The 11,152-nt window shown below is 42.5% G+C and overlaps 3 protein-coding genes across 3 annotated transcripts; 1 reads left to right on the forward strand and 2 right to left on the reverse strand.

The window, feature by feature from the left end:
• Window positions 1–567: 567 nt before the first annotated feature.
• Window positions 568–5,009, reverse strand: EAF01_007104 (uncharacterized protein; the record flags this gene model as incomplete). The annotated part of the gene is made up of 7 exons (XM_038915358.1): window positions 568–648; window positions 724–831; window positions 911–1,323; window positions 1,477–1,738; window positions 2,378–2,809; window positions 2,860–4,110; window positions 4,158–5,009. 7 exons carry the CDS (start codon window positions 5,007–5,009, stop codon window positions 568–570), a joined length of 3,399 nt encoding a protein of 1,132 aa, XP_038768996.1.
• A 1,780-nt stretch (window positions 5,010–6,789) lies between these two features.
• Window positions 6,790–7,872, forward strand: EAF01_007105 (uncharacterized protein; the record flags this gene model as incomplete). Its single annotated transcript, XM_038915359.1, has 3 exons — window positions 6,790–6,792; window positions 6,905–7,385; window positions 7,448–7,872. The coding sequence occupies 3 exons, from the start codon at window positions 6,790–6,792 to the stop codon at window positions 7,870–7,872; spliced, it is 909 nt and encodes a 302-aa protein (XP_038768997.1).
• A 1,180-nt stretch (window positions 7,873–9,052) lies between these two features.
• On the reverse strand, window positions 9,053–10,900 carry EAF01_007106 (uncharacterized protein; the record flags this gene model as incomplete). Its single annotated transcript, XM_038915360.1, has 7 exons — window positions 9,053–9,577; window positions 9,630–10,231; window positions 10,281–10,462; window positions 10,514–10,575; window positions 10,633–10,704; window positions 10,756–10,822; window positions 10,881–10,900. 7 exons carry the CDS (start codon window positions 10,898–10,900, stop codon window positions 9,053–9,055), a joined length of 1,530 nt encoding a protein of 509 aa, XP_038768998.1.
• Between the last annotated feature and the right edge of the window lie 252 nt (window positions 10,901–11,152).

Here is an 11,152-nt window from a genome sequence, read left to right on the forward strand (position 1 = left end):
ATGATGGTATACATGCTTGGATGTATCGCCTGGGGTTAAAATTTCATTTAAAACGCTTGCGCAGCTTTCAGTTACACAATGAGCTCCGGTCTGACTCGAGTATTCGAAAACTATGCATTACTTTGATTGGATGAAAGGCGCATTTAGCTTTCTAAACTTCTACATGGGCCTCGCCCCTTAAGAATCGATCTCACGAAATTGCGTTCGGAGCAGCTTTCATTCAAAATAGTCGATCACGTTGAAAGCATAATCTTTTACTTTCACCTACCCAGAACAAGACTAGGTATTCATGCGAAGTCGACATTTCGATCTCGGAATTTTGGAACAGCGAAAGTGTTTGGAGGTCCTATCTGTCCATCTTGCAGTCTTCACCAAGGCAAGATATAGGCTACATTCCTGCGGCTCACAAATTTAGATATACAAGTCTAGGCAATTTGTTATATTAACAAGAATCGCTAAATATAGTTTTTAAAGCTTATAACTATTTACATGATCATTTCTGCTTCTATGAAATTCAGTATTTGACTCTTGTACTTTATGAGACTGAGAATAAGAGCTAAAGACATACTATGCGAATAAATATCTAGCGGCATGTTCAATGTGATCTCTTCCAAATGTCGAGATAAAGAAGTATGAGTGATCGTATCCCTATCAGAAATGGTTAGTCTAATTTCCCACCTGTAAAACCACTCAAGACATTAGAGAATTTAATGATGAACCTACCTCTTGGTATCTAAGCGTCAAATTGCCGTCGTTTCCTGACTTCTTTGCCGCAGCCTCGAAATTCTCTGGTAACAACTGTCCCTGTTTATAGAAGTTGTCTCCCGTTCCCTGTGTGATTCCCAATCATATTAGCAATCCATCTCATCCCCCAATGCATAACCAGAGATATGTCAAAATAGAAACTAACCACATCAATCAAAGCCGGGAATTCTCCCTTAAACTCGCTGATCAACTCCGTCGCATCATGTTTCTTCCATTCGTTCTTCTTTTCCTCCCCGAAATAGCCCTTGAAAGCCTTTTCTCCCCATGGACATTTAACCGGATTGGAGATTGGCGCAAAAGCGCTCACACTCTTGTAAATTCCCGGATTCTTCAAGAAGAGAATGAGAGCACCATGTCCACCCATTGAATGACCCATGATACTTTTCCTCTCAGAATCGAGTTCGGGGAAGGAGGAGAAGAGAGAAGAGGGGAGCTCGGAGGTGATGTAGCTATACATTTTATAGTTTGTAGAGTAGGGAGGGTTGGTGGCGTCAATATAAAAGCCAGCTCCGGTGCCGAAATCCCAGGAATCGTTTTCGCCGGCAATGTTGAGACCTCCTGTTGGTGAAGGGGCGTGTTAGCTTACGGTTTTCAATTAGTAGCTAGTGTGCTATCCGCTCTTCTCCTCGTTCTATACTCATTCCTTCCTTTAATCACAATCGCGAAAAGAAGACGCTTTCTCCTCTTCTCTGAAAACTTCAAGAAACTTACTCGGACTCGTATCTGGATAAACGACCGCAATTCCCTTCTCACTCGCCGCACTCTGGAAGAATCCCTTCTCAGCTCCATTGTCCCCCGTGCAAGTAAGACCCGCCAAGTAGAAAATTACTGGCACTTTTTTCTCTGCAGAGGCTTTAGGTGGTAAATAGAGATTCAGTGCCATTTCGCATCCCACTGTGCTAGCATCGTGTGTGAGCTTTAGCAATTTACCGCCGAACGAGGCAATGGTTGTAGTAGTTTTGAATGACATTCTCTATGATATCGATGTTAATTGGAGGTTCGAGAGAATAATTCAATATCTTAGATTATGATAGTCAGAGAAAAAGGAAAGAAGGGTGAGGGATGGAGGAAATATTGTTTGTTATGGTCCGTACAATGATGTGGGCATGACGTTTGAAGCTATTCGACCCCTCCTTCGAAGCTTGATGTTACCCCACATTGTTCGGACGTTGCTCGGAATTCTGGGTCAAGCTTTCCATTGCAGATTTTCGATGCTGTATTAGGAAAATAGTTCCTGTGGGTTCTTCGTAACTCTAGGCATATAAATTACATTGGCTCACCGGGAGGGTCATGGTTAACCGGGGCCATTCGCCAAGCTCAACGTCTGGACGCATTATACGGTTCATAGAATGATGGTGGCATTGTCATAAATGCCGTTCCATTCGTCCGCAAAACTGTACTCTGTCTCCATGGGGTATCTATCTCTTGAACTTCCTTTCGTTCTTTCATGGCTCTGTAATTTCTCAGTCCAGTAATGAATCAATGCAGTCCCTAAATAATTGCACCCTAGCACCTCCCAACTAATATCGCGATGATCATGATCTCGTAAAATCATAAAAAGAAGCCAACACCAACATGCAATCAAAATCCTTCTCTTGCTATATCAACTGACCCGTCTCCCCAAAACCATTGCATCACCATCAGCCGAGATATCTCTCTCGACAACCCCCAACTTAGCCCTCATCTCTACTTCTGCTTCTCTCCTAATGCGAATAAAAGCCAACTTCTCGAATCGACTCAAGGCTTTCCACCAATGTCGTCCAGCTTCATGATCGCTGATCCTCTCCAACAAATCAACAACTCTCATTCGAACATCTCGATCTTTGTGAAAAAGTCCAAGTGCAATATAGAAGAGTCCTGCATGTGATTCGGGTGCTACAGCTAGAAGCTGACATATTTCATCATATGAATGTGTGTATTTCTCCATGGCAACGTATATGTCACGGCTTGCACTAGGAGTAAGCTTTGTCATTCGGAGACGATCGTGCAGGTGATGGAGGTCAAGGGATTTGAGAGGTCGAAAGTTGTACAGCTGCACGAGGTCCTAAATATTGTAAGTCCTTAAAATCATGAGAGTTCAAGCACAAGACATACCTGCTTGAAGCTGTAGTAACTTCGAGTGGATCTCCAGCCCTCAATTCGATTTACATTACTAGCGAGCTCACGGAACTTCGCATGATCATCAGGCCAAACGTATCCATGGCCACTGACGTTTTCATTACCGGGTTCTGCTTTTTCTACACCGATGTACAAAGCACTTGCGCCGTAAACAGTCTCTTCAAATTGGGCCGAGATTCTGGTGAATTTGACAACCCAATCTCGCCATTTGGCTCGAATGACACCTTCACCATGTCTAGCTGCAATACTGCGGATCACATCATTCATGAATGCAGCATCCCCTGTTGGATCACTGGCGGCCTGGCTAGTTGACGTTGCAACATTCGTAGCACTGGCATAGGCCGGATTTTGTTGCTGAAAGTTTGCAAGTCCTTCTGTAAGTGGTGCTGGTTCGATTCGACTACTGATTTTCATTCGACCAGATGGTATGTCACATAATACGTCCCACCATTCTGGATGATTCTCGAAAGTTGGATTTGTTACGCCTGCAATAAACCCTGGTACTTTTAAAAGGTCGTCGATTTTACTAAGATCGGTATATGGAAAAGCATGGCGAGTGAATCCACGCAAGATTCCTCCGGATGCTAAAGCGCAAGCTGCAAGTACAGCTTCGGCAACTTCACCTGATGGACGATTGTGGCCGAGGAAGATGACACGTTTTTGAGTCAACATTGCATTAACTAACACAATGATAGGATGAGTATGTACACCTCCCGTTGTAAGATGAGGATGTAGCGCGAACGGGATGGGGGATTTGACATGAGGATCGTTGTATGTTTGTATGAGTTTTACAAGAGAAAAATCCCCGACTGTCTCGGGAGATACTGCAACAGGAACCTTGATAGGTATCGGAATTCCATTATACATGACCTTGGTCTCAAATTCGTGTGTATCCCGAGGTACCGAGTAATTCGAATGTATGAGTTGTTGAACATGTGCTTTTGTACCATTCCGCACCAAGCCTGGTCTCCTTTCTGGACTTTCGGACATGGCTGTCATATCGTCCAGCGCTTCGCCTTTGTCCTCCGCCATACGCATTTGAATCATTTGCTCAAACTTCTCTACAAATAGATCTTTGTTGTCGCTAGCTTGTAAGAGATGACGTTCGAGGATGCTCAATTTGGGCATTAATGATAAATCCATTGTATTTACAGCCTCATATAACTCCGCCAGCGTAGATGGTTGAGGCGTTTTAAAATATTCTTCAAGAGCTAGCAATAGAAGGGGCTGTCCAGAATTAGTGGCTTTCCAATGGAGTGTTATAAATGACACACCTTATAAATGTGCAGAAATGGATGTCGAGTACAAATTGCCATGGCCTTCACTACAGCCCCTCTTTTGGCCGTCTTATCTTGCTTTGTGTTCACAAGATTCAAAACATATATTAAAGGCGGGCCTTCGCCTCCTTCTGGTTCATCATCTTCTGATGAATCCTCCTCACTACCCTCCACCCTTTCTAAAGGGTCAACATTCCCACTCTCAAAAAGGGCTGCCCTAGCTTCTTTTTTTGCCTTTCGCAATCTTCTTCTTTCTGCTTTCTCCTCTGCCTCTTCTTCGTCCTGACTCGTATCTTTATGTAGGAAAAACATTGTCCAATCTTGGTTGCGAACGTGGGCTTGATCTGGTAACATCAGTTCTGCTAACATATGCTCGTCGCCCGTTATAGCAACAGGGTATTGATGTTCCATAATTGGCCCCTTGTCAATATCAAATGATGCCACCAGTATATATTCGACATGATTCTCTGTATCTCCTCGAGGATATTGTGATTTCAGTTTTCTGGCAGGATGTGCACTTGGATTATATTTATTTGGAGCGGATAATGATGAGTGTTGGGACGACACGCCGCTGGTGGGAGTTTTTGAAGTGACGGTACTTGGATCAGAAGTTCGATCCGTGTCTATTGGTGGGGGATTCGGACTTCGTGAAGGACGACGTTGTGACATGACTGACGGAGAACGAGAGGATGGAAATGAAGATAAGGAGGTTCTCCTTTGAAAACTCCCATTCGAACTTGTTGTTCCACTTCCTATTGTACCCCGCGTGGTGGGACGAAGTGCTTGCATCGACATATTTGTAGGATTGGCCTTGCGACTTGGAGGCGCACATGGAAGTGCCGATGCCATACTGGAATCTCCTGTAGACCAAGAAAGCAATTATTAGCTAGGTTCACGCTAGTATCAGTAACAGTCCCACTTGTGAGACTTTAGACTTCCTAGTGGAAGATTGAGGCCTTCATTCAATCCGTGCGCAGGTTAGCCATCGAAGAATTTTTGGATTTCAAGGGTATCGCCGTCTAGATTGTAAGTGTATTACCGTTGAAGAAGAAGAAGAAGAAGAAGAAGAAGAAGAAGAAGAAGAAGAAGAAAAAGAAGAAGAAAAAGAAAAAGAAAAAGAAAAAGAAAAAGAAAAAGAAAAAGAGGGCGAGGAAGAAGAGAAATCATGCATGTATGTAAGAAAGGATCAAAGTCAACCCAAATACATGTAATATGGGAGGTAGAAGTACAATGGGAGAAAAGGAGAAGAAGCTAAATAAGAATGAGACGAAAAGGATTTAGAGGTCTCATGTAGTCATGTAATAAGTAGTTATGTATTCATGTAGGTATTGATAGGTATAGTGAGTACCTTATTAGTCTTGGAGGTAATCAAGTGCTCAAGTAACGTATCATTATTGAGTCGAAGGAGATTGATACAATACAATCGGTGAGAGAATATTTCTGCAACACCAAGTTCTCTTGTGTTTCCGATAACCCGTTAGGTGTTGTCAGATTGTATGGTTGTGTGGTAATGCTCTTCCTACCTCTTTGCTTCTGTTTCAGGGGGTAAAATCCATTCATCCATAAATAGGGGTCCAGGGTTCCCCAGCCGGGATTGTGATGATAATGTTGATGGTTTGTGACTTGACTTGAGAAGTTCGGCGAGTATTATGTGTTATGTATTATGCATTATATTGTGTATTATCATTTAGTACAAGGCTACCTGTCCATCTGTCTACTTCGTATCCACGGCACTAGGGACATCCCTAGTCCTCTGTAGTATCTTGTAGCCATCTATCTTCCCTACCTGCTGCTACCAACATATCAGGTACTTTTACAACTTATTACACACCTACATACATACCTTGGTACGGGAATGCGTATAGAGCTACTTGATACCCATTCCAAGATATTCCTATCATTGATGCAAAGTCTAAATCCCATTTAAATTAATCGCTTACAAGTAACTGGATCAATTTGAGAATAATCAATTACATCTGTATTATATAATATTCAAAAAGCTTTCTTATAAGTTACCCATAGATATATATATATGTTTATCCTCCGTAGATACTTCATCATCTGAGTGAGGATTGTAACCCACCACCCACTGCTTAAATACATATCCAAGTTCTTGGAATCCTTCGCATTTCAACCCAGTCTCGAGCCCCCGTCCAGCCCAGTTATTATGTTATTATTAGCCTCGTGCTAGGAAACTTTATTATCTAATTATAATTCACCCCATTCGCCAATCAGACGCATGAATTGAGATAACCTTGCTTTTGGTGGGCTTCCAATTGGTTTTGTTTACACCAGCAACCGAACCAAAACATTCAGCCTCTCCATCTTCATCATAATTACCATTCATAAGGTTGGGTACCATTCATTCATTCACTCATTCACTCATTCATTACCTGCCTTCTACTCTTCCCACACAGAACATTGGTCCAATTGATGTGACTCAATTCCAGTCTTCGTTCTTGCCTTCTCTTGATTCCGTCGATATATCACATCAATGCTACCTATACCTAACACAACATCAAGAATTAAATAAATCCATGCTCTCTCTCTCTCTCTCATAACATTCATCAAGCATTACCCTCTTTTCGCATTGATTTTCTGGGGAATCTTTAGATCCTCCGCAACAGCCATGGTAAGTTGTCACCGGTCCACTTTCCAAAAGTCGTTACTTCCATCTCTTTAGTATGATGCATTGCGACCCAGCAAAGGAAAATGCAAGACTAATGCACTTTGACTTTTGGTAGTCAATGTCGGCCTCTTATAAACCATCACCGCTCTCGTTCGGGTCACCTAGAGCTTCACCATTTCGAAGACCTGAATCCCAATCTCAACCCCCTACTCCAGTTTCCATTTCTCCTTTAAGACAATCAACTCCAAATCCAAATCCTGCAGCTGTCAAGAACATGGTGACGCCAAGTAGACTTGGTAATGCGGTTACACCCAATTCGACGGATGGAATAACTACAAGCAAATGGACTCCAAGAGGTATTCCTCCTGCCTTTCGTGAAGCGGAACCTTCACCTACAAAAGGCGCACAATTGAGTCCGGGATTTGGTGGTCCATTGAGAGCGGCGAGTTCGAATTATTCTAATGATAACGATAATGCGCTGTCGAAATTATCAAACGCGCAAGTCAGAGAAATGAGGGAAGGATTTCAGATACTGGATAGAGACAGCGATGGACAAGTTGGTAGAGAAGACGTAGCTGACATGTTGACTCAATTGGGTATGTTAGCGTTGACACATTGCCAAATTGACAAACCATGTCAAGATGCTAATATTCTCCAGGTCTTTCATCCAATGCTTCAGAATTAGCTGGTTACTTTCCACCATCAACTCCACAGGCCATCACACTCCCTACATTTCTCAATACCCTCGCCACACAGCTATGTACTCTTTCGCCCACTCCCGAACTATTAGATGCATTTTCTGCATTCGACGAAGATGATAGTGGGCAAGTCGATTATGCAGAATTACGAGATGCTTTAATACATACAGCACCCGATCCAGGTGTCAAACCTTTGACAGAACGGGAAGTTGATAGAGTTATGGGTGGATTCACAGCACGAAAAGCATTATCGAAACACACAGGAGCAATGAGTGGAAGTAGACGGCAGGATGTATTCAAGTATCAGGAGTTTGTTTCTAGTGTGGCCGGAGGATCTGGGCCGGATGGGAAAGGAGAAAAAGTTAATGATGATGGTGACGAGTAATGTTCCGTATGGATATATATGTGTACGAGATAGAATGGGTAAGGTTTGGGGGTCGGGACTGGGAAACGGTGGAGGTCTTGTGTCGGCGTTTTTATGTGTAATTATTGGTTGGACATTTGGTCGGTCATGGACAATGAGTAAGTCCAATTTGGGAGGAAGGTTATGGACTCAATTGTAATTGATGTTTTGTATTTCATATACATGGACATGGCACGCATGGAGTGACGGATCGATTGAACAGTGATAAATGTGACAAATGTCGAAAATTTATCACTCAATCCCATCTCACAGTCTAGAGATAAGTTGATGCAATCGAATGAAGTATTCGTTCATGGACTGTTACCAATGTTTCTCATTCGTCGAGCGTGGGATTTGCTCCCGGTGAGCTGAGTTCCACACATTTTCAATAATGCAATTGAAGATAGCACCTGCGTACAGCAAAGGCGAAACTTCAAACTGTCGATCAGTCTGAACAGGTTGAAGGGTGAATTGATGAAAAGTGAGTACCTCTGCAATCGAAATTGTATGTTTGTAGGTTTCCTAGTTAGATGCGGGGATCTCTATCACTTCTCTTTATTCTTTCATTATTCTACGAGTACGAGTACTCAGCATAGTGACTCGTAAGTGGATGTATTGGATATACTGGATACACCCCAGAAATAGCCACCACGCAAGGAAAAAAGGGGGAGGTGGAAAATCGAGAGTAGATACTTATCTCATCTATTCGAAACCCAATGTGAGATCTCACGTCGTATCACGACGTGTAGAGATATTGTATTTATTCAATGTTCAATTCTTGATACCTAGGTATGTATGTAGTCTGTATCTGGTATACATTTTTAGATTCTATATCCATGCATCTCCTCGTTCGTCCCATCATAAATCGTAGCATCGATCTGATCTGATCTGATCTCATCATCGTGAATTCGTGAAACTTGCAAACCGTGAAATCCACGTAAAGGAGAAGGAAAAAAGCAACGTAGAATGTAAAACAAAAAGCGAGAGCAAAAACTCCTTTTCCCCTTCCTTCCATGCGCGCATGCATGTATATCCTATGCCGTGATTAGAAGAATGGAAAACTTCATATCCCAAACTCCAAGTCCAATATACATTCATCCCATTCCTATCTCATCTCTCAAAGCTTCTCAGACATCCCCTTTCCCGCTCGCTCGCTTACTCGCTACTCCATTTTCTTCCCCAGTTTCTCTCCAATCCCATGGACCTTCTCACTAATACCATGTACACCTGCATGGACATGACCATGGCCATTCGCATTCCCCATCGGATTCTGTCTCTCCCACGTACTAGCCTTACTCATCGTTCTTTTTCTCATCGTCGCCATGATTTCCTTCTCCATATCATCGCTTCCCTTCTCCAAATCAATATCCTCCAAACTATATCTCCGCTCCCTCTTCTTCTCCCACACATACCACCATCCTACTATAATCATCGTGCACGGAATCGTCACTGCCCAATATAACCAGAAACTCTCGCTAACAGCCGGTGTACCCGGTTCGTTTTGAAAATTGAAAAAAGTCATCGAGAAGACGGAAGCGAGATAGGCGCCGGGGAAGAAGATGGCACTGAGGAGCGAAATGGTTTTCATAGTGCTAGAATCGCGTTTTGCGGCATGAGCAAGCTGGCGTTGTTCTTTGGCCATTTGGAAATTGAGTTTAGATTCCTTTTGCGCGATGATGTTGTAGAGCTAGTTTTTCTTTGATTAGTTTTGCAAAGACTGAGGGGGAAGGAATACGAACTGCGCTTCTTTGGATATCTAATCTCTGCAACGTTGTATATGCGTAACTGTCGATACCCTGAAGCTTGACCCGATAGAAATCAAATCTCGCCAACATACTAGCCTGCAGAGCTCTCATAGTTTCATCTTTTCTCCTTTCTGGCAATTTCTCCTCAAACATCTTCATTGCCTTTTCCAGCTGTGCTAAAATCTGCAGATAAGCTTTCGGTCTCTTCCATAGCACTTGGGAATGACATTCAACCAAATCTCTATTGATAGCATCGAGATCTATAACACCTTCCCTCACATATCCCTCTTTCTCTTCAATCTCCGAACGCATCGATACAGCATGCTCAAGTTTGCGCAGCCAGTCACGTGCATCTCGTTGCTTGAGATCGGTCTTATATGATATGTCGTGGGAAAAGATGATGGCTGGTAACAGCATCGGATGTCCGATTTGGAGAATACAAGCTTTGAGATGTCTAATAGATTCTACCATGTCGGAACTTTCTGTGCCTTTCGCAAATCCAGTTGTTAACCCAGAGTTGATATCGTGAGAAAGAGTAAGTTCCCAACCACGCGTCAACCCCTTTTTCCGGACATCACTTTTGCGATTCACGATTTCTGATGACATGTTAGTTGATGTATTGCTTATAGGAGAATGAAAACTTGCGTAGATGAGGATTTTTCTCATCCTGATCATAAGCAGCCCAGAATATAGGACCGACGGCACTCCCAGATTCGATTGATCTAAACGGTAAATTCAAAGTCTTCACCATGGAAATATATGTAGCGGATGGAAAACTGAGGACATTGGTAGCGAAAGTATCTGGGTGCTTGGCATTCAGTTGAAGGCTGTTAACATGTTAGCATCTCATTATGAAAGGTTCGTCGATGAATGCGCACATCAACCGAACGCATGCTATCTGTTCCACTCCCTCTGGTAATTCTGGAGGAGCGAAAGCACCCTATAGAAGAACAGGCGTCAGTAAAATCTCATGACATTGAAGAATAATTCATCTCACCCTCCGATTAAGAAAATTCTCAAATTCATCAGGTGTTAAAGGGTGTTCTTCTATCGTATTCAAAGTAGGATCCTGCAACAAAGTTAGCAATGATCTTCTCACTATCACTGAAGCATCTCTTACCGAATAAGATACCATCTCCAAATAACTAGTATGCTCAATGACATTTCTGCACCGAGCGACATTTGACCTACCAGATATCAAATCAGCAAACTTCCCCAAAGCAAATTCAAACTCATAATACTAACGTAAACATATAATCATCCATCTTTGCAAATATTCATGTATTAATTATGGTTATGGAATTCCTGCTATCGACCTCAGATTTTGAGATGCTCATTCAAATAATTCATACATCAAAATCGTCTTTCCCCGTCCAAAAATTGGTGGTCAGCCGAGTTTTCAAATTCAAAGTCACTCTTCAATAATCAATTAGAATCAAAAACTCTAGCAACGAGTCGTAAAGCAAGCTGAAAGAAGGCAGAAGAATACAGAGAGAAGAAAAAGACTCAATTCATAA

This window comes from Botrytis porri (genome assembly GCF_014898465.1).
Source record: "Botrytis porri strain MUCL 3234 chromosome Unknown BPOR_009, whole genome shotgun sequence".
NCBI lineage: Eukaryota > Fungi > Ascomycota > Leotiomycetes > Helotiales > Sclerotiniaceae > Botrytis > Botrytis porri.